This window comes from Balaenoptera borealis (genome assembly GCF_965194805.1).
Source record: "Balaenoptera borealis genome assembly, chromosome: 3".
NCBI lineage: Eukaryota > Metazoa > Chordata > Mammalia > Artiodactyla > Balaenopteridae > Balaenoptera > Balaenoptera borealis.
This window is the reverse complement of record NC_138866.1, coordinates 164,631,469-164,654,613: the sequence shown is the minus strand read 5'-3', so window position 1 is coordinate 164,654,613 and position 23,145 is coordinate 164,631,469. Positions and strand designations below refer to the sequence as shown.

The 23,145-nt window shown below is 50.2% G+C and overlaps 2 protein-coding genes across 6 annotated transcripts in view; one reads left to right on the top strand and one right to left on the bottom strand.

Moving 5' to 3' along the window:
- Window positions 1-1,688, top strand: part of UPF2 (UPF2 regulator of nonsense mediated mRNA decay) — a gene marked incomplete at its 3' end in the record, with an annotated part of 208,980 nt that extends 207,292 nt beyond the window's left edge. For all 5 annotated transcript variants that reach the window (XR_014242607.1, XR_014242608.1, XR_014242609.1 and 2 more), the window contains one exon: window positions 1,196-1,688. The remainder of the gene's footprint in view (window positions 1-1,195) is intronic.
- A 779-nt stretch (window positions 1,689-2,467) lies between these two features.
- ECHDC3 (enoyl-CoA hydratase domain containing 3) lies at window positions 2,468-22,700 on the bottom strand. The gene is made up of 5 exons (XM_082385687.1): window positions 22,301-22,700; window positions 17,398-17,519; window positions 15,906-16,003; window positions 11,503-11,703; window positions 2,468-6,316 (listed from the first exon to the last, which is right to left on the bottom strand). Exons 1-5 carry the CDS (start codon window positions 22,468-22,470, stop codon window positions 6,005-6,007), a joined length of 903 nt encoding a protein of 300 aa, XP_082241813.1. The 5' UTR covers window positions 22,471-22,700; the 3' UTR covers window positions 2,468-6,004.
- Window positions 22,701-23,145: the final 445 nt, after the last annotated feature.

The window sequence follows — 23,145 nt, the reverse complement described above, 5'->3', positions numbered from 1 at the left end:
AAAGCTGTTATCTGTGGAAAGTGCCCACCACAGCTGCACGTGATATGGAGGTGGGTCACGGGGACAAGGTGGGGGTGGTCATCAAGTCTCATCTACGTTAATCCTCCAACCACTTAGGAGGCAGGTATCACTATCATCCCCCTTCTAACCATGAGGAACCTGAGGCTCGTAGAGGTTAGAGGACTAGCCCCACATGACACAGCGAGTCACAGGGCGTGGGCACAGAGGCAGCCCAACTACCTGACTCCTGTGCATGACAGCTATTTTGTATTTGAGTTTTAACATGGTCATGACTTATCTACTAGACTAAGTTCCTGGAGGGTCGGAATTGTCTTAAAAAAAAACCATCGCATGGTGCCTTGCACAGTGCTCTGCAGTTTATTTTTTTTTTTGTTTATTTTTGTTTATTTATTTACGTCTGTGTTGGGTCTTCGTTTCTGTGCGAGGGCTTTCTCTAGTTGTGGCAAGCGGGGGCCACTCTTCATCGCGGTGCGCGGGCCTCTCACTGTCGCGGCCTCTCTTGTTGCGGAGCACAGGCTCCAGACGCGCAGGCTCAGTAATTGTGGCTCACGGGCTTAGTTGCTCCGCGGCATGTGGGATCTTCCCAGACCAGGGCTCGAACCCGTGTCCCCTGCATTAGCAGGCAGATTCTCAACCACTGCGCCACCACGGAAGCCCCGTCTGCAGTTTAGACTCAATAAATACATGCAGTGATGTTTTAAAATGCTTTCAACTGTTTCTTTTGGAAATAGACGCAGGGGAAAAAAAATCCATGCAACTGAAATAAAGGAAATTAAATCTGCTTTCACGGGAACATGGTAACTTGTGTGTGTGGGGTTCACCACTAGACTGGCAGGAGGACAGGTGTGAGGGGTCCCTGGGGTGGGTGGGCTGGGTGGGGTGAGGGGCACAGTGAGTGACCCTGGCAACTGTCCATCCTCCTTTAGGGACCGGGCGGCGTTGCTGATATGGGACTGGGCCTTGAAGAAACTTCATGCGTGAAAACTGGACAGACTGGGTAACTTAAGGGATAATTATCAAAGGATCAGAATAATACGACAGCAGTAACAAATGAGCCAATTTTGGTTTAAATAGGCATATTAACCATTTCAATAGAGTCTGTCAAGAGCAAATCAATTAGCTGTCTTCTCCCCTTGCCAACCAACCATATATTTTCTCTCTGTTCTATCACCAGAAGTGTAAGCATTTGGAGGCCAAAACATGCTTCAGCTGTGCTTTAAAGAAAGAAAATGGGCTTTTTGGAACCCTGGATCTGAATTCATCGAAAGTAACTCCTGAATACCGACCTACACAGAGACACCGTCAACTTCCACGGACCTACAGAGAAAACATGGATTTAATTCATGTTTTGCTGAGCTATTCAACTTTGCAAAACTGATTTAGAAAATGTGGTCTGAGAATTTTAAGAAATTTCTCATGTCTGTGTCACAAGCCTGGACGGGGTGAGGGTGTGTGTGGGGAAACTGCACCCTGGCTGCATTCAGCTGGACCCGGAAAGTCTCATGGGAGATCTATGCTGTGCCGGGCAGTGTCCAGGCGCTGAGAAATAAACAACAGAGGACTGATGTGGCCCTGCAGGAACGCACACTCTTGTTCGGGGGCAGGGAGCATGATACACTAGACTGTGATTAAAAAGAACAATTCAGTGTGCTTCCTGCACAACAGAAGTGTCTACAAAGTGATGGAATGTCGCCGTCACCTCAAAGCCAGTAAGAGGGGTAGCAGGGTGGCCTGGGGGAGAGTCCGTGCTCAGAACCGGCCCCCCTAGATTTCAGACCTAGCCCCCTACCGGCTGTGTGATGACAGGCAAGTCACTTAGTATCTTTGTGTTTTAGTTTCTTTTCTGTAGAATGGGGTTCATAAAGCCTAGTGCATAGAGACTTTATGAGGATTCATGTATTAACATCCAGAAAATGCTTAAACAGTGCCTGGCACAGAGCAATCACTACATCAGTTGAAGCATTGATAAGCTTTAAATCACACTCCACTTTGATCAACACATTTTTCTTCCTGTTTCTAGATTCCTAGAAATTTCTAAACGTGGCCAGTACCATCTCAATACAGAGTTAGGTAAGGTAAATATTGAAAACATACAACAGAAAAGGGAAAGATTTCTTAAATCTGTGAACAAATACTTGCAAATTGGGTCAGAGCTGAGACGTTCCCAGGCAGGAAAGGCAGCCTGGAAGGAAACATCGCTATGAAAATCAGCGAGGACGTCAGAGGAGCATAAACCCCACAACACCGGACTCACCGGGCCCCCAGCCTCCCCGCCCCCTTTCCTGTGGGACAGCGGCCTCCCCTCCCCCGGGGAGCCAGAGGGTGCCGGGCCCTCCCATCCTGCAGGCCCAGGACGGCCTGCCAGCTTCTCGGGGGGCCTCTGGTTGGGACCTGAAAAATACATTCTGGGCTCCAGAACATGAAAGAAAAACCCCTGCAAGACTGAAATTTCGTAAGTTTATTAACAGTAACAGGTGAGCTTCAATAAGGCTGATTTGAACTCTGGCCTCTTAACGACTGCCAGGAAAGAATAATCACTCATTGGTCAAATATTTTAAAACAATTTAAAAGCTTAGTGCAGTGGGTTTTCAGAGGACGGAGAGAGGAAAGGGGGCCCCTAGACAAAATTAGGATGATTGCCGATTTCACTCTGTAGGTGCTTCCCAGCCGGACATTTTAAAAAGGTTCAGGTGTGGCCCCCAGGCTCCGAGGCTCCGTAATGGATTTCTCGTGCTCCAATGTAATCAGGTGTTTTCACTGTTCACCACTTCTCGGGAAAGGGGCCCATCTCCTTTTGTAAAAGAGCATTTTCTCTGAGCAAAGCTGCCTGTTTCTGGTTTCACAGCAAGTTTCCACTGCTGTAGAATCTGCAGTGTCAGAACTGGGAGGACAAGAAGGTCCCAGAAGGGGACCTGGGTGCTGAAAGAGGCTCCGTCACCTGCACCGTCACACAGCTAGATGGTGGCAATCCTCGGACTTGAACTCGGTGTTCTTCGAGGTTGAATCTGTGCTTCTCCTGCATCCCCTCGGTAAGCAAAGCTGTGTTGCCTTGGCTCTGCCATTTCTGATTGGTTTCCTTTGAGTGTGTTGGTCGTCCGTCTCTCCAGGTTGGAACTGTGATCTTTTCGGTACATTGGGAGGACTGCGGTGTGGTGTCAGAGGCACGGGATTCAGAGTCATATAGATGCTGGCTCAACTGTGGCCAATGCCTTAACTACTCTGAGCCTTGCACATACCAGGGGAGCAGAGAGAGCTCCTTCCGAGGGCTGCCTGTCAAGAGTTGCGGCTCAATAAATCTCCTGGCAGGCCCCCCCATTTGTTGGTGTAAAATTAGTCATTTATTCGCGCCATCTGTTTGTTTTTTGGGGGGCCGAGGCCGGCCTTGGGAATGCTCTCTCCCCCAGGCCGTGCAGAATCAAAGGCCCCTTTCACTGACTTTCTAGTCCCTGAATCTACTAGTGGGGGGTCTTCTGGGCTGAGCTCAGCAAAGCTCCCTGAGCAGTAAATGGTACAGAGGGAAAGATGAACACACGAGGCTTTCCAAAAGCAGTCATCTGTGTGGTGATCAGAAAGTTTTCATTCAATATCCCAGTGGAAGGAAGCAGAGATGCAAATTAAGCCCCAATTTATATTTGCCTTGGGGGTGAATTAATATGACACTGGTGGTTGGGTAGCAGATTTTCCTTCTGGATTATTTTCTGCTCCGGCGATTATTAAGATTTATAGCGAGTCCCTGAGGCACTTCAGCTCGCAGGTTGGGAAGCCAGCCTAGAGGCCAGAGGATTTCCTGGTTGGAGGCTATGGTGCCGCTCATACAGAAACTGGAAAGGCAACTTGGTTTTCCTTGGAACGTGTGAGAAGGCTTTGCTAGCTTTCTCCAAAGCCCAGAGTTTATAACACCCTCTCCTCACTGTGGGATCTATCAACAGCCACACAGCAACTCCCACGGGGGGCAACCCGCAGGGCCCCACCCGCGGATTATTTTTGAGCAGATCATGACGGCCAGTCCTTCACAGCCTGGGTTGAAATTTCAGACAGTTGTTTATCAGATTCGTGGTAAAACTCCACTGGTGATTTGCCAATAGTCAGATCCCACGTCCCCGGTGCACTGGCGAAGTCCTCCAGGGGGCGCGCTTAGCCCAGCCCTGGGTTCTGGAAAGCTGAGGGGCAGGGGCCAGGTCTTCAGGCCGGCCTCCCTCCAGCCCAGGCTCCCCGACAAGGTGGGCAGCCGGGGGTGGGGGGGAGGGCATCCACGGCTTTATCCGTAAGCTGGAGGCGATGGTGGCCCCGCTCTGCTGGATTCTGGTGGTGACTGAATGAGGATGTACAGGGGGTGCTGGTGTGTACCAGGCTTCAGGGACTGGTGGCTCTGATGATCTTTCTTCTTCTGAGGAACGTTCTCAGTAACAAGCTCCTCCTTTCCAAGAAAACATTCGTTTTTACGTTTATTTTGTTTACTTTCGGCTGCGTTGGGTCTTCGTTGTTGCACGCGGGCTTTCTCTAGTTGCGGCGAGCGGGGGCTACTCTTCGTTGTGGTGCGCAGGCTTCTCATTGCGGTGGCTTCTCGTTTCAGGGCACGGGCTCTAGGCACGCGGGCTTCAGTAGTTGTGGCACTGAAGTTGTGGCTCAGTAGTTGTGGCTAGCGGGCTCAGTAGTTGTGCCTCGCGGGCTCTAGAGCGCAGGCTCAGTAGTTGTGGCGCACGGGCTTAGTTGCTCCGTGGCATGTGGGATCTTCCCCGACCAGAGCTCGAACCCGTGTCCCCTGCACTGGCAGGTGGATTCTTAACCACTGCACCACCAGGGAAGCCCTCCAAGAAAACACTCTTTTTCACCTTTCTAAACTCTGGCAAAGAAAAAAAAAAGGCCAATCTCAGTAGAAACCCACTAGGGGACCTCCCTTCCAGGGGCTGCTTGCCCCCGTGATTAGAATGAGAACCACCGGGTAGAGCCTCACGGGTGTCTGTCTTTGGTACTAATTACATTTACGGCCACTCTACTCACAGGTAAAAAAAAATTGGCCTTAAAAAAAATGATCAGCCCCAGATGTGAGCTGGCGGATGAGAGGTCTAGGACATTTCTGGGGCCTAACTGGACCAGAAGCCAGAAAGTAAGATGTTTAGGTCCTAAACCACCTTGGGGAACTCAAATGCTTGATGCTAGTCTGGATTCTTTACCAGAAGCTGAGCAGAGTTTGGATATGTTTCCAGAGGATTCTTCGTGGGGGAGAATGTGTGTTCTGCGTCCCTCCTTTCTCTCCCTGATGCTTTTATCCTCAGGTTTAGCCCAGGGTCCGGGTTCCCAGTATCCTGATGGCAGGGACCTTCATTACAGAAGCACCAGGCACCTACTAGACGTCCATCAGCACAGGCATCAAAGAGTTCATTGATTTTCTTCTCTCAACCAGCTTACAGTCTGGTTGGGAAGTTAAAATTACCAGTCTCTCTAAATAGGTAATCTTTAAAAGATCCCATAAGATTACCCCAAAGCCAGAGGCATGATTATTTCTCAATAGAATCAAGAAGATTTTCAGAGTGGAGAGTATCTCGTGGAGATCTGAAATGTTTCCCGTCGTGGGCAACCGGCACCACCTCCACCTTGGGGGCCCTTTCCGGTCACAGAGTCGGGCTGAAATCCTTCCTTCTCGTCTCAGTTTTATCTTCACCTTCTCCCCTGGTGGGGGGCGTTCCCTCCCCTAAGGTCCTGGGAAGGAGCATCACACACGGGCTTTCTTGTGTGCTCACAGCCCTTCCGCTCACGTTAGCACCCGACCCTCCAGGTCACCCCTTCCCCAGGGAGCGCTGGCTCGTAACCCAGACCCCGTGCACTGAGACGTGACTGATGCCGGAAAAGCAGGCTGGCTCTGCTACAGTCACGAGGCAGCGGTGGCATCTGGGGGTCGGAAGGTCACGGGTGGGGCCGGTGGGGGGGAGCCCTGAGCGCTGCCCACTGGGCTCACGGCCCCCGGTTCCTCTGATGAGGCCGCTCAGTGTGACCAGACGGGCTTCCTCTTCTGGAGGAAGGCCTTGACCCCCTCCTGGCCATCCGGCAGGCCCAGGTTGTCCACCATGGTCTGGGAGGTGAGGTGGTAGGCAGTCCTGAGGTCCTGAGCCAGCTGCCTGTAGAAGGCGGCTTTGCCCAGCGACAGCACGGGCCGGCTCAGCGAGGCCACCTTCCTTGCGATCCTCAGGGTCTCCTCCTCCAGCCGCTCCTCCGGCACCACCCTGCTCAACAGCCCGTGGAGCAGGGCCTCCCGCGCAGAGATGGGCTCCCCGGTGAAGAGCATCTCCAAGGCCACCTGTGGGAGGGGACAGGGGCCGTTATTTAGGCACCGGCCGTCCTGCGACCCAGCGCCACCCAGGCCCCACCCGCCCCGGTTCACTCTGCAGAGACGTTTGTACCCTGACGCTCGGCCCAGTTACCTGCTCCTCAAACACCATGTCCCCCATCACCCCTGAGGTCTTCCATCCCCAGACTCCTGCCAGGGATGGGATCCATGAGCACCCAGGAGAGGGGGGGGCCCTACTCATCTCCTTCAGGTCACGTGTCACCACTCTATTGAAATCATAGCTCATACCCCAGCACCATCCCCCTTCTGGCTGCATTTTCTTCCTTTGCACTTCCACCATTTACTATATATTCTACACATTCATTTTGTTTATTGTATTATCTCCTTTGTTGGCACAAAAACTTCACTAGGTCAGAGGCTTTTTTTTTTTTTTTTACTGTTCTGTTTATTTCTGTATCACCAGCACCAGAAGAGTACCTTGCACATAGTAGGCAGTGCCAGGATATTTACTGGTGACTGATTTAAGGAGTGGATGGATGGAGGCAAACACAGTACAGGAGAGGTGATGCCACAGTCCTGCAGAGGCCAGGTCAGAAGGTGACACGGCTTCCACTGGTTCTTTCTCTCCGGCTGTTCAGCCTTGGAGCCCAGCTGCCACGCCGTGAGGAAGCCCAAGCCACACTGAGGCTGTGCTGTGTGTGCCCCTGACCAGCCCAGCCGAGGTCCCAGCTGAGAGGCAGCCTCAACAGCCAGATGTGGGAACGGGCGGGCCCTCAGACCACTGCCCCCAGCTGTCATGCTCCCCTTTCAAATCTTCCCGGCTGAGGCCACGGACCTTGTGGTGCAGAGATAAGCCTTCCTCTCTGAGCCCTGTCCAAGTTGCAGATTCCACGGGCTAAACAAATTACTATTGTTTGGAGCCACTGAGTTGAGGGTGGTTTGTTACAGATCATTGGACTAGCTTGTGGTATCACCAGCACTTAAGTCATGGTTTTTCAACCTCAGGGCTATTGTATGTTTTGGACTAGATAATTTTTTTGTTGTGTGGGGCTGTCCTGGGCATTGTAGGATGTTTGTGGCATCCCTGGCCTCTATCTACTGGGCAGTAGTACCCCTGTCCCAACTTGTGACAATCAAAGAACTGCCAAACGGCCCCTGGCGCCAATATTGCTCCCAGTTTAGAACCACCGATTAAGGTGGTTTTTTTTAATCATGAGACTAGATCGTATCACGGAGCGATTGGGCTTTGGTGGAGGAGGAGAGGCCAGAAGGCGGGTACAGATGGAGCACACAGTGGACTGGACTGGCCACCAGGGACAAGGCGATGTTGGCCCCATTTTCTCCTCTACAGTTAGGGGAGAGGACTAAATCCCAATGTTGTCCAGTTTTGGAAATTTCATGATGATATGTTGGAGGCAGCAGGAGCTACAAGGCTATTTCATAGTTGAACAGGAACAGCACTGTCACTGCAAAGCATGTCTGAAGTGCCTGTTTGAATGTGGAGCTAAAAACCGGTGTGGCTGATCCAGGGCTGCTAAGTAAGACGCCTCTGAAGACTCCCAGCGAGTCCCAGTGAAGGGCAGAGGCCAGGGCGTCCGATCTGGGGAAGGAGCAAGAGAACACGAGAGTCACCCCCTGTCGCGGGCACTCAGGTTCCTGGCCCGCCTTCAACTTCCTACCTGGTCCTACCTAGTTCATGGCCCTCTCTGGCATCAGTGTCCTTACCTGCCTGGTGGGGTAATGCTATTTAGCACCACATTGATTTATAGGGGTTGTACCCACACGGATTAGATAATAGAGTGGCATTCCCTGAGAAAAAGAAAGCCTATTTTATGGCGAATTAGCACAATCTTTACTTACTGTTTCCCCTGAAACTTCAGATGAGAGAAGAAAATACCTCCTCTCATCCTTTTCTATAATCAACCCTTGTTAGGGTCCCCCTAACAAGGTGGTGATTTTATACTTCCTCTTCCCAGAGTATCTGTATTAAAAGCAACAAAAAGCGCTTGAAGCCAAGGTTGATCTTCAAGGCTGACCCCTGGTGTCTGATGTTCCCAAGTTCCAATCCCACTTACCAACTACACGAACTTAAGGGGGCAGTTTAACCCTCTGAGTATGTTTCCTCATCTGAAAAAATGGGAGTAAAGATTCCCATTCTCCTGCAGAATTGTGAAGATTGGAGAAAGCTGTGTAAAACTTATACTACAGTGCGGGGCACCCAGGAGGCCCCTAGAAAATGCAGTGCCTGTTATTAACAGGCTTCTTCCTCCTGTAAATTTGTATGAATCTCCAATGTTGGCTTTAGGTATCAAGGCCCCTGATTATTTAAAGCAGAGGGGTCTCTGGGGTTCCTCAAGTCACGTGTAGGAGAAGAACTAGCTGGTGGTGCGTCAGCATTAGGGCTGCGATTCGGCAGGACCGGAAGGGAAGGACCTGACAGGGGATCATGGGTTAACTTCATCAGCCGGGAGACCTCCGGTGAGTCATTGAGACCCCAGCCCTTCCGTGAGGTGGGCTGTTGAACATACGCCTGTGGTGGCCACAGCTTCACTGTTAACATGCAGATTCTGACGCGGTGGGTCTGGGGTGGCAGGGGGGCCTGAGACCCCCGGTTCCCAGGCTCTCTGGTGATCTGCACGCGGGCTGGGTAGCAAGGCTTTCACTTAACATCCTCTCCATCTTGCAAGTTCTACTCTGATCTAATCAGACAATTAGGAATTCAGATTCCGCAGAGGCACAGAGTTACTGTGGGTAAACTGGGGGAAGCAAGTGTTCCCGCGGAGACCTGACTCATTTGGGAAGCCGGGGCTCTGGTCTTTCACATGCTCCCCCTGACCCTGGTACCCACTGCTTGAGGGGCTGGGCGAGACCAGCTCTGACTGGGGGAGGGAGCAGCTGCACCAGGCAGGTCGTCTATATGTGCAACGAAGATGCATATTTAACTCAAGCCGGGGGAGGGGGACACTTTGCACACGTGGTAAATGATTCACGCCCAGGCTCAGTCTGGCTGGAACCCGAGGGCTCCTCGCCACGGTTTCTGCAGGACAAAAGGCAGCGTCCTCCGCAAGCTGGGCAGTTCCCGAGGGTGACCAGCAGAGGGCACTGGCGACCCACACCTGCCGCCTCACCCGTGTGAAAGGGGCGGAGCTTCCCAACCGGGACACTTTGCAAAGGCATCTGCTAGTTTTGCTTCCCGGCGGATGTGCACGGGGACGCTGGCCTGTCACCCACGCAGTTGGCGGCCCGTGTATGGATGCGTCCCTGTGGGTGCAGCCAAGCACTGACGACAGGCGGGTGTGTTTTGGTCGGTTTTAGATTTTTGTGAATCCCTAGTTTTCCTCCTGGGGGGGCCACGCAGGTGAGATTTATGCAACATGGTTCTGAGAACTGGGCTTCCTGGGAATTTAAGCCCTGTTTTTGTCAAAAAAATTTTTCCTTCTTTCTTCTCAAAAACGAATTTAAAATTTGACACATATGATCAATTTGTAAGTTTCTGGGACTCAAGTATAAGCCTTGATTTTTAAAGTTTGTTTTTAAGATTTTTTTAAATGAGAATTTATTTTTAATTTTTGGCTGTGTTGGGTCTTCGTTGCTGCGCACGGTCTTTCTCTAGTTGTGGCGAGCGGGGACTACTCTTCGTTGTGGTGCTCGGGCTTCTCTATACGGTGGCATCTCTTGTTGCAGAGCACGGTCTCTAGAGCGCAGGCTCAGTAGTTATGGCGCACGGGCTTAGTTGCTCCGCGGCATGTGGGATCTTCCCCGACCAGGGCTTGAACGCATTCCCCTGCATTGGCAGGCAGATTCTTAACCACTGTGCCACCAGGGAAGTCCTAAAGTTTGTTCTGAGAAAGAATATATTCTTATCCGGAAAGTAGGGCTGATTTAAAGGTTTCAAATGCTTTAACATGTAACCTTCCAGAATGTTAGGTGTCAAAGCTGAACAGTGGCAGGTTGGCCAAGCAACCACCTTTAATGTGCAAAAGGCCTGGAGATTTGATTTGCAAAATTATAAGATACTTCGTTCATAAGCTCTGACGATAACTTTGTGATGCATTTTAATTTAATGTGCTGGCACCAAGCAGGGACTTAAGAAGTATTTATTGAATGAATATATAACATTTAAGGTAAATGTGTATCCTGGTGGGATCCAGACACCCCCCTGAGTCTGAGGACACTGGAGCAAGCTGTTGTGTTCTGAGGGTCACCTTTTCCAATGTGGAGCCCACATCCAGCTGGTTTTCATAAGTGTGTGTGTTTGTAGGTATCTGTCACCAGAATTTTCTCACAAACACACATTTTTGTAAAAGCTAATGAGGAGGTGCATGAAAGGCAGGTGTGCTCCCCTGAACCTCTTGGTCCTGTGGCTTGATTTCCCTTGGCGCTCATTTCTTTTGTGCCTCCGGCATATGAGCAACTGCTAATTTTCCTAGTTGATGCTAAAATGGTTAATATATTCTAGAAAGCAATTTAGATTCCCTACTTGCTATGACTCTGGCACCCCCTTTGAAAACAGATTTCCAGTTGAGAATAAGGATGTATTTTTCTAGAACAAGGAAACCACCGGTTTCCACTTAAGAGCTGTTCAGTAAACATTCTTTATGACGTTATAGGAAGGAGGAAAGCTTTGTGAAGAAAGTGGACTTGACTCGGGTTAGCAATGACAGAACAACTCTGGCAATGCAGCTCCTTCTGGGGCAGATTTGACACACCATGTACAGGACATTCCTGCAACCACTGCAAACCTGACACACTTGGTGTATCAGCTACTTTTAGTCCGTTCTGGAATGAGAGAGATTGCTGGCAAACAGGAAGCCAGCGACAAAGTGTCCTAGCCTCTTATACTGGCATATGTCACCATGCTATTATAGCTCATGGGCAACCTTTCCGTGAAACAAAACTGTGTCTGAATTGCATTTCAAATAAGAGTGCAAAAAATGTTCACCTTTATGAAAACAAAGCATATCTAAAAACCTAACCAGCTGTATTGAGGGGTAGGCAAGAATGAAAAGCAGTGATTTACAAACTGACAGCCACTGGGATAACCTCCCAACATGAGACATTAGTACATTCAGCCAGCTCTGCTTTGGGCAGAATGTCCTGAATCAAATGGTACTTTCAACAAGAAAGTTCTGGAACTCACCCTCACAGGCACTGGAGGATTACAGCTAGCAAGGGGGTGCAGGGAGTTCAGTTACCTTTCTCGGCAGCGCTCTCCCCAGGGCCACCCCGGGGGTGGAGCAGAAGAGCCCGATGTTCACGCCCGGCGCGGCAAAGGAGGACTTGTCACTCGCCACGGCAATGTCACAGCTGGCAACCAGCTGACACCCGGCGGCAGAGGCCAGGCCGTTCACCATGGCAATGACGGGGACCGGGTGGTTCTGGATCAGCACCATGACCTGAGGAGCAAACACACCTGCTTCACTTCCATCCAAGAGTGAGGTGCGACGTGAACACTTAGGATTTTATGTGACTTTACTGTTTTCAGAGCCCTTTTCCTATGCTATCAGTGTATCAGATTCTATGAAAAGGGTAGGGGACGTCACAAAGAGAATAACTTTCATTAAATATCGACGGTGAGCCAGACTGTATGATTTGGTCTTCCTGAGATCCAGGAGGAAGGAACCAGGACACCAAGGGTCACGGGGGAAGTAACCCCCTAAGGCCACCAGATCCGCAAGGGGAACTATGGGGTCTGAGCCACCTCTGTCTGACTCCAGGCCCCTGGTCTGTCCCCCAGCATGACTTCTGTGAGGATGCTGTCCCCTCAACCACTCCCCTAGCAACACTGCTGCAGAAGAGGGCTGACTTTGACCTCTGGGGAACAAGCAGTTCTGTCCCAAAGGTGCCTGCGTGGAGCTCTTGTGTTAAAAGTCTGAAACAGGTGGGAAAGGGCCTGGGAGGTAATTTCCTTAGTAATTACTTCTCCAGTTACCACCATGATACTCTCTCAATTCCATTAAGATGGTGGGGAACACCCCGCTGTCATCAAAATAAACAAAATTCCAAAATGCATTGGCACAGAGAGAGGAGCTGGAAACTGGCTCAGGTGAGACCCCCCTCCCCCCCAAAATCTCCAGAACTTTAACTTAGTTTTGCAGCTTATGAAATAACTTGGCTAATTTCTCCATTTTTTCCCATGACACTTTAATCAGATTGTGTTACTATGGTGACTTCAGTGTATAAATGTTTGCCCTTCGACCTCGGCAGGAGGGAGGGGAGGCGGGGACCTGGGCTTGCTTCCCACGCAACTGCTCCAAGGAAAACGACCTTCACGGATTCCAAGCTTTTGCCTAAGGAACTTACTTTTTGTGTTCATGAACATTTGGTACTTGTCAGCTTTATTATAAAATGACCAATTATATATTTAGGGATATGATATCACATTCCTGACTTTGGGGGGGTCGCCTTTTGAGAATCTGGTAAATGCTAATGACCCTCCTCCAGAGGAATGCACATATATGTACCAGCACCCCAAACTGCTGGAGGGTATAGGGGGTTCGTGCACATACGTGAGGATGGGGAAGGTGAGGGGCAGCGCTGCTTCTCAGTGGATATAGTAGCAAGCAGGCTGCACAAGAGCGTCTAAGGCCTGACTGCAGAGACAGAAAAGACTGTTGCAGCTCTGAGTGTCATCCGTCACCTGATCAACTGAAGGTATGAAGAGTCAGTTGGCTGTGACTTGGGTGACACAGTCTGTCTCCTGCCTGTCGTCTAGGAAGGGCTGAGATTCCACACAAGCTGGTGGGAAATACTTAGGCGATCCAGTAGATCACCAACATTAAAAAATATCCTACCCTCGATCTAGGAATTCTAAGAAATAATCTGAAATAGGGCAAAAAGCTGTCTGGACAAAGATGGTCACCAAATCATTATTTTATAATAGTAAAAACTATAAATAATATAAATATACAAAAATAAGTAAATGGCTATATAAACTAAAATATATTCCAATGCAATGGAATGCTACATTCTCATTACAATGAAATTTTCTGAGAGAAATATCAGCATGGTGGTCTGGAGCGAGGCTGCTGGGGGCTGACACCCCATCTATCACTTACTTTCTGCCTATCCCTCAGTCTTCACATCTGTAAAATGGGTATAATTACAGTAACAACCTTACAGAACAGGAGGATTATGTAAATTAACATGTCTAAAAGTTCTCAAAATATCACCTGGCACATAGTAAGCATTCAATGCTATGATGATATTATACAATTATACTGTATAATCACACCCATGTATGATCATTCAAACAAATGGGTACACATGGGAAAGGATGAAAAAGAAATACAGCAAAATATTATTTACAGTTCTCTCTGGATGGTATGATCATGGGTGTAGTATCAGTAATTTATTTTTCTTCCTTTTGTTCGTCTAGATTTTCCAAATTTTCTATGAGAAGTATCTATTACTTTTATAATTAAAAAAATATTTTAAATAAAGTTAGAGGGCAATTCAGGAAAGACAGAGGGAACCTAGCTAATACACCAGCTGGGTAACCAATCCCTTGATTGTCAAGAATGATTAGTCCTCCTGTTTTGCCTCCTGAATTCAGTACTTGTTTTGGTCCTGCCTACTCCAAAATGGGACATAAATTTAACTCTGCCCCAGTCTCACTGAACAGCATCACGGAGGGTTCTACGCTCGTTCCCAAAGCAAGTGGCCCTGTCCCTTTGTCACGTCAGTGGTGGGTGTGAGGAGGAGGGAAGACTCTTCCTGGACCAGGGTTTCCACCTTCAAACTTGAACGGGACAAAAGAAGAGACCAGGATGGGCCTCCAGCGAAAGCCCCGCACATCTGCCCGAGGAAGGTGACGTTTGTTCTTCCCTGACCAGGTGTTTCTTCTCATTCTCAATTTGCCCCATTTCTGATTTGTAAATAACTAACCATCATGCGGCACTTGTGGTCTGTGACAAATCTGATACAGAATTTAGATGCGGAGACAATCCAGATATTTCTTCCTTTCTACCATCACCTGTTCTCATGCATAAACTGAACGAGGAAATACCTAGCTCATTCTGTTCCAATCTGCCTGCTGATTACACTTGCAAACTGAAATCTCGCACAAGTTCATGGTGTTCAGATTTACCCAGGGCAATTTGATTTTCTTCGAAAAAGTATTAAAGAAGTCAGTGTACTTTCACTCCTATTTTACTACATCGGGGCGAGGTCCTGTTTGCGTCTTTTTTCAGTGAGTTGGAGGCATCCGTGGGGTGGAAGCTTCCAGAAAATCTGGCCTTTGTCCGGGGAAGAAGCTCAGCTCCCCTGTGGCCCTTTGCTGTTTAGATCTCAGTTCATGAAGATACCACAGAAAAGTGACCAAAACAGGCCGTTTAGGGAGGATGGAAGGGCTCCACTGGTTCTCTATGATGATTTTCTATTTCGACCAAACATACGAGGTATTAGTAGAAAAATAACTTTTAAAGCACCAAGTCCTGGCAAACACAACAGCGGAATGTCCCATAAACATCATTAATGTGAAACAAAAGACTGAAGTCTTGGCTCTGACTTGCTTCCATCTCCATGAAGTCAAGTTGGTCACTTTTCCGGTTTGTCCCTCCACGAAATGAGAAACTATAATCTGATCTCCTAAGGGGTTTCTGGAAGGGCAAGGAAAACGAGAATGTATCCCAATCACCTTCCCCTTCCCCTCTCTGATGCTCACTTCTGTCTGGTCTACATTGAAGGTATTGCTAAATATTTGTTGAATCATTAATAACATTAATAACCAAAGAGATGAATGACTAAGTCAATGTATGAAGGAGAAATTAGGTGAAGTAATCTTAGGGTTAGGTTATGAAACTGCTTTATATGTCTTCCTTCTCAACTAGATTTCCAGTTTCAGGTCGGCTGGAAACTCTTTTTTCCTTCTGTTTCCCTCAGTATCTTGCAAGTATGCATATAGCGGGTGCTCAATAGATGCTCATTAAATGAACAATGTGTTACTTAAAGTTGGATTCTATATTTTTGATTATCTGGGTTGATTTGATGCATTTATAAGTCATCCCCAACTTTTGTTCTTCCTCCCCTATATCTGTTGTCAATTTCCCTCCTTAATGTGGTTAAAGAGACAGAAGATGGAGTAGAGGTAAAAATGAAGAAGTTAATTTTCCTACTTGGAGGCAGTGATTATAAAGGTTAGTTGAAAGAAGGGTTTGAAAATAATTTTAAAAGTCATTATTGTTATGAATGCTCTCTTTGCCATTAACAGAGGTGTTTTAGTTTAAAATTTTAAAACTTTTAATAATCTTAGGTTCTTCCTCTCTAAAGATGTACCTTTCTGCCCTTTACCTCTTACTTAAGACATGGATACCAAGACATACCCCCTTAAGGTAGAGATGGCAACTCTGAGTAGCAGCATATGTTTTCCTTTCTTTGGCCTATGGCAAGATCGAAAGCCAACCACGGTCACTTCTGAAAAGTCTACACCAAATAGTTGCTTGGATGAAGCATTCACCGATGACCATAGAGGTTTCAGTAGTTCTGCAGTGGTGACGTCCCATAGCTTAAGACCTTATCTGTAAACTAGAAGCCTAATTCAATATTTAATACAGTTATCACTCTCAGGCTTGCAATGTCAACTGTCACCCTGGCTTACCTCAGAACAGGTTCGGAACACTTCAGCGTGATAATCTGGGCCGTGCTCATCCGTCAGTTCCTTTAAATCATGCCCAGAAGAAAATACAGGGCCCTCAGCTGCAATGTTTCCAGTTGAGCAAAGAAAAGACAAAGATGTAAATAGCCAGAGCTGGGGTGATGAACGACTTCAGGGAGCGATCGTATGGACGCTGTGGACACTTAGAGAAAGTTAATGGCCCGATGTTGATAAGAATAATTCCAGTTCGCCTGAAAAGCTACAGCCAGTATTTTATGATGACAGTGCAGGGTGAGGCGTCTATTTTCTAAAAGGTCCCTGGTGGAAACCAGTGAAAACAACAATTGCAAAAAGGAGACGGCTCAGTGACCAAGGCGACGGTACTCTTTTCAGAGTCGTCCCTTTGGTGCCACACTTTTTGTTTTGGGACTTGGTCTGGCCTGAGTACACAGACTCACCCAGGGCCACATAAATCCACCCGGCCTTCAGCAGCGCCCCTGTCATTTAGCCTGTAGACAACGGCCACCCCTGGGGCTGGAGTCAGGAAGGTCAAAGTGTGAAAGAGAACCCCTTTATTTTATAAACAAGGGACCTGAGGACGTGGTTCTATTGTCATTGTTGTCATTAACCACAACAGCAAAATGTAATTCCACTGAGAAGCCGGTAACACCTCTTCATGTTTCCTCTTGTCCTGGCGGTTCTGACAGGCAGCAAGGGAGGAAATGGTGCCGTCTGGAAGTGAGCTGCCTTTGCTGCATCCGGGTTACGCCCCCCCTGACTGCTGACCTCAAACAGCTCTATTTCTTTTCTCTTCACCACATGAAACAGTTGAAAATGTATATTCAACCACTGATAAGAAGGTCACGTTCTCCGGAAACACTGATCCTTAATTTTTTTTAAAAAAAAGCATCACAGAGCACCATCCATATTACTCGTCTGTGGATGCTTTAAAATACTGACGTGGCTGTCATTTATACCACTGCCATCATCACCAGATAATCTGGCAAAAATTCTTCCTGGAAAAAGAGCAAGGAAAGAATTGGGCAAAATAGGGCACCTTTTCTGGCACCGTTGAAGAAGACTGCGCATCTCAGTTGAGAGCCTGGTAAGAACTGAAAGACAAACCGATCGAGTGTCCTAGCAGCCTGGTCCTAGCCGACTAGGCAGTCTACCACCAAAAGGATTGGCGATTAAACCCATCATATAAGGTCCATGAGGAAATCAACGCTCTGCTTTTGATGGGAAGACCAGCATAGCCACGAGTGGCAATGTTTAGTATCCAACAGAAAGGAAAAGACATATTTTCACCGCACAGTAATCTTTGCCATAATTTCCACAGTTAGTAGTGTCAGGACCAAGGTTCCCACCATGCACAAGTTTAGGAGCTTCAAAACAATTCTCCCATTAAATGAGGGAATGCCCTAGTTAACCAAAGAATTTTGAGACACCTCTTCTGGGCTCTGCAGAACACTGAGGATGGACATCTGATCAATACCTGAAATAATAATGACCTTCAGATCTTGGCTTTCGGCTTCATGAAGAATGTCGTTTTGGAGAGATCTCAGCATCGCCAGTGACAGCGCGTTTCTTCTCTTTGGATCGCTCAAGACAATGCTCCTGCGAAGAACAATTTATAATTACCGGGTCATGTGCCAGTCAAAACAAGTAAGGATCCTTTGCAATTCCTTTCTAATTTGGGAGCTATTTTTAAAACCCCAGAAAAGAGAGCTGTGGGCGCTCAGAGGCCATTGAGAGGGTTTGTTAACTCTCGGGAGTGACAGCTAAGTCAAGACAAGGAGACTACCTGAAATGCAGGTGGGGTTCTCTCTCTCTCTTCCCTTGAGTTGTTTCCCTTTTTCTCCAAGTTTGCTGTCAGAACCATTACTGCCACCTCCACAAAAAGGGCAAGACGCAGCCGTTCCAAAATCATCACCGCCCAGACTGAGTGGCTGCGAGGTTTGTAAGACAGCGGCGGGGGCCGGAGGGGTCTGACACCCAGTGCTACTTTCAACTGGCTTCTTTCCATTGTTCTTCAGAAAGAATAGGTTAGAGAAGGAGCCAAGAGAGAAAATACGGCCCCAAATCTCCTCCCACCCACCCCACGGGAGAGGCAGCTGAGGTGCAGATGCCAGTATGCATATCTGACAACACTGTCTCACCTTCTCTATAGTGACATCCTGTAATTCAAAAAAATCATTCCTGTTTGAGAATGGGGTGATAAGTGAAGAACTGCGCAGCAAGAGGGCCTCCTGGACGTCATCCCCCAAAAGCTGGTGTTCAAAGGCCTGCTTGCTGTTTTAAAGTACCCCACGTGCTGGTGATAATAACCTGGATTGTCATCTTACTGCCCAAACACAGAAATGTCTTCTTTTTGCTCTTATACGGAATGGGCAATGAGCCAGACACCAGATGATTGTTATATATTTTCTATGTGTTTCCCATCCATCTCCGCCCACGTTTTCTGCCTTCCTCATTCTTTTTTTTTTAATAAGTGGCTTTTTTAAAATATAAATTTATTTATTTATTTATTTTTGGCTGCATAGGATCTTCGTTACTGCGCGCGGGCTTTCTCTAGTTGTGGTGAGCGGGGGCTACTCTTCGCTGCAGTGCGCGGGCTTCTCACTGCGGTGGCTTCTCTTGTTGCAGAGCACGGGCTCTAGGCGCACGGGCTTCAGTAGTTGTGGCACATGTGCTTAGTAGTTGTGGCTCGTGGGCCCTAGGACGCAGGCTCAGTAGTTGTGGCACATGCACTTAGTTGCTCTGCAGCATGTGGGATCTTCCCCAACCAGGGCTCGAACCCGTGTCCCCTGCATTGGCAGGTGGATTCTTAACCACTGTGCCACTGGGGAAGCCCCTCATTCTTTTTTGAATCTGATATTTCCACTGTTGTGTGTCAACTTGGATCCTCAATAAATAGCCTCTGTGCCATTGTTTTCTGGGAAACCACTTCGATGACTGAATTTATTTCAGTGCGTTATTAAGAATAACCATTTTCTTTGGAATGCCACTTCAGTTTTGCTGCCATCTTCAGGTGGCTGTGATAGCCGTTGTTTGGTTTCTCATAAATATGTTCTCTCCCAAGTACAAAAGTGACTGGTAGCTGATATGCTTATAGCCCCAGAAACCATATTTTGGGGGTGGTGGAGAGAGACTGCTGATAAGCCTTCCAATAAAATAATGAGTGTGCTTGCTATAACAAACCTAAAAAGCTGCCATCCCATGGGTGACATTTGCTTAAATTAAATTCTAAGGCCTCAGGCAAAATTGTGTAAAAAGATGCCAGCCCTCAAATGCCCTTGATGTGTCGTGTGTCCCGTTAATCCTTTGGCCGGAGTGCTCTGAACTGCGAGTTCACCCAGGGTCACCAGGCTTCTGTGGCTCCCACGCCACCAGAGCTGTTGCTGCCGAGACTCTCCCAACTGCCAGAAGCAAACCCAGTGGCGCTGTGACCCTGCTCGCCTTCTGGAAACGCGTTCCTCCTCCCGTTCTTCTGGTGCTTCTCTCCTCCTGTGATGGGCTCCCAGCCCTCTTCTCACCCCCGGATGCCACGGTCCTCAGCGCCCCCTCTTTGGCCCTCCTCTTGCTCCACACACTCCTCCCAGGCGACTTCATCGGGGCCCTGGCATCAGCTACCGACCGCCTCTGTGCTGACCACGCCCAGTCCTGGCCCCACCTCAAACCTCTCTTTGAGCTCCAGACCCGCAAGTTCACCGGCCTGCTTCCTGGACTCCTCCACCGAGCTGCCCCTTGGGCGTCTTCCCCCAGTGACCCAACCGGCCCCTCCCCCTTTGCTTATCTCAGAAAGCCATCCTGGATTGCGGTTCAACTGGTTATTGAGACCCAATGGCTCCGTTCCTCATTCCACAGGATATCAAACCCAGTGGATAATACCTCCTCAGAATCTCACCCGTCTGAATTCCCCCAGTGGCTACCTTGGTTCAGAACATGGGATGTCTTGCACCTGGAGCTTTAACACCACCCCTCTTGAGAGAGGATCTCTTTAAGAGTGAGGTCACCACTAGGGCAGGTGATAAAAGTGTAAACTTTCCGGGGCTTCCCTGGTGGCGCACTGGTTAAGAATCCGCCTGTCAATGCAGCGGACACGGGTTCGAGCCCTGGTCTGGGAAGATCCCACATGCCGCAGAGCAACTAAGCCCGTGCGCCACAACTACTGAGCCTGCGCTCTAGAGCCCGTGAGCCACAACTACTGAGCCACAACTTCAGTGCCACAACTACTGAAGCCCTCACACCTAGAGCCCATGCTCCGCAACAAGAGAAGCCACGGCAATGAGAAGCCCATGCACCACAACGAAGAGTAGCCCCCGCTCGCCGCAACTAGAGAAAGCCCGCGCACAGCAACGAAGACCCAACGCAGCCAATAAATAAATAAATTTATTTAAAAAAAAAGTGTAAACTTTCCATTCACGGGGCAAGAGATGGTCCCTGTAGATGCCGCAGTGAGCTGTCGGAAGGCCATCCTATCGGCGTAAACCACCAGAAGGTCCATGAGGCAAGACACTGCCAGATTCCCACACAGGGGAGACACTCAACACGTATCTGTTGACTGAATTCATGACCAAAAAGAGCATTTCTGTTTTTCACGGCCAGTTCCACCAACTGCTGTGGATTTTAACCTCGTCTAGTTTTTTGGCATCTCTTTTAAACCTAAGTGGCGAGTACCCTGAGATGGCACGGCAAGAGGACGAGTTTGGAGGCGGATGGGCCTTTCTCTGGCTCCTGGCAACCCTACCTCCTGGCCATGTGAGCTAGAACAGGCTGTTACCTCTCTGAACCCACTTCCTCACTGTCAAGTGGGGATAACGTCATCTACCTAGTGGGCTGTAGTAAGGGTTAGGATAAGGAGTGTGGAGCGCCGAGCACAGTACCCAACTCTGAGCTGGCCCTCACTACGCGGCAATACTGTCACCGAGAGAAGCAGCTTTGAAAAGAGACACTTGAGTGAGTTGCTCCAGCTCACCCACTTAGTGCCTGACATAGTTCTGCTTTAGTGCTGGCCTCCGGGCTTCCTTCCTACTAAACCATTCCCAGCATGTGTGATAGATTGTTCCCACCGTCCCCCCCTTCTGATTCATGTTTAACTCTGGAGAATCAACGAGATCTTCTGTTGCCTGGCTGCCATGCCAAATGGGCCAGATTGGCAAAAACAGAAGTGCCCTTGAAAATGGGCAAGAAGGGCCCCTGCCCGGGCCCCTCTTCTAGCAGTGCCCCTCCAGGTGAGCAAGGAGTCCACTGGGAAGTTGGGATGTGCCCACCTGGAAATCACCACCCTCTTCCACAGCCCGCCCCAGTCACCTGAAACCCTGGAATTCCCTGGCTCTGCAGTGGGCACCATTAGGCCCAGAGGGTGGCTGTGAGCAGCTGTCTGTGGGGGGTGAAGGATTAGACAGATTGTGGGCATGCTGCATGGGGTGTCTGCAGACCTGTGTGCCAAGCCCCTGGCAGAGCAGCAGGAGGGAGGGGTGGAGAGGTGGGGCAGGCAGGCAGCACAGGGTGGGAAGAAAATAACAAAGCTGCAGGCTCTCCCTGCTTTGGGGGAGTTCCTAGGAGCCTGGGGATTGTAAATTCAAACACAGCCTTCCAGGTCTTGTGAGGGGAGGAGAAGAAAACATATTTCACAGCTTGATTTGTAAGGTCTAAATACTCAGACATGCTACCTAGGCCTCCCTCTGCACTCTTGCCCTGGCCAGGCAAACGTCAGAGTGAGGCCTGGATGGGGCTGGGGCCTTCTACCTTTATCACGCCACCGTCCACTTTCAAGTGTGTGCCCTGGTATGTTTTTGTAAAAGGGTTTTAGGCTTGTTGAGCCAAAGGGCAGAGCTCAGTACCCTGTGTCCTTCAGCCTATTTATTTACCTGCCCTCACGTGGGCACTTCTGGATGAGGGCCAAGGAGCGGCTCGGTTATTCCTGACCTCGCCTCGGAGCCAGGTCAAGTTTGTGAGGCACAGAACCCTCTACTGAAGGGCTTTCTCAAAGGTACAGCAGCGGGGGAGCCTCCCACAAGGCTGCCCACGCTGAGCCCAACTGCCCTGTCGACTTGGCCTGGGTTTAGGGGCAGTGCTGGAGCCCTCCCAGGTAGCCCCACTTAAATCCTCCGTGTGCGTCCTGCAGGGTCGCGAAAGCCACTGGGCCCAGGCAAGGGACGTCTGTAAACGCAGCATCCGCGGATTCCCTCCACGTCGGACTTCTCCGCCAGACCGATCCCCTGTGATGGATAAACTGGGCTCCGTGGCTGGCGGAGCTGACCCCTGACCGAGCCTCGCTGTACTCCGCATGGGGTGGCGCGGCCGGCAGCCCGGCCTCCTCCGCCCCTCTCTCTTCCCGGGTCCCGCCGGCCACCCTCCCTGGGAACAGCCCCGCACGCCCGCGGGCTGCTGACCTGATGCCGTCCCGCTGCCGCGTGCTGGTGGGGCGCGACCCCGGCTCCGGCCGCCCGATCCCGGCCGGTCCCCCGCTGCAGAAGCCGGCGGTGAGCAGAGGCCACGGGCCGCGCCGGAGCCAGCCCGACCCCTTCGCCCCCAAGGCCCGCAGGCCCGCGGCGGCGGCCATGGCGGCCAGAGACGCGCCGGGGTCGGACGCCACTGAGCTCAACGCCAAGGACCGTGGGCTCTGGGCACTCCGAGGGGCGCGGGGGCGAGTCGGGCAGCTGCGCTTCGACCGCTCCGGGCAGCGGGCAAAACCGAGTCGGGAATCGCAGGCCCAGGTTTCGACCGGACTCTTCACCCAGACCGGACCCAGCCCCGCCGCCCCGCCCCCGTCCCCGTCCCCGTCCCCGTCCCCGTCACCTCGCCCCCGTCACCTCGCCCCCGGGTCCCTGCCGCCCCGCCCCACCGCCCGGGCCCCCTAGTCTTCCGGCCCCGCCCCGACTCTCCGCCCCCCGTAACCCCTCCCCTGGCGCCCCGGCCGCCCTTGCTCCACCCCCGAGCCCCGCCCCCGATATCCCTACACCGCCTCTGATCCCTCCCCCCGCGCCGCCCCGCCCCCTGGTCCCTGGCGCCCTTCCCGGGAGGAGTTGAGGGCTTGGTTCTGGGGTGAACGACTCTAAACCTGCAGGGGCGCTCTGAGGGTTTTTCTCTTGCAAGCCCAGATGAAAGGGTTTAAAGGAGGCGAGGAGTGGTGTAGCTTGCTCCTTTTTGTTACAACACCAAGAACATAGTGGTTTGCCTAGATTAGGAAAAAATGAAGTGTCGGCAGGTAGCGAATGATGTGAGCTAGGGACGCCAC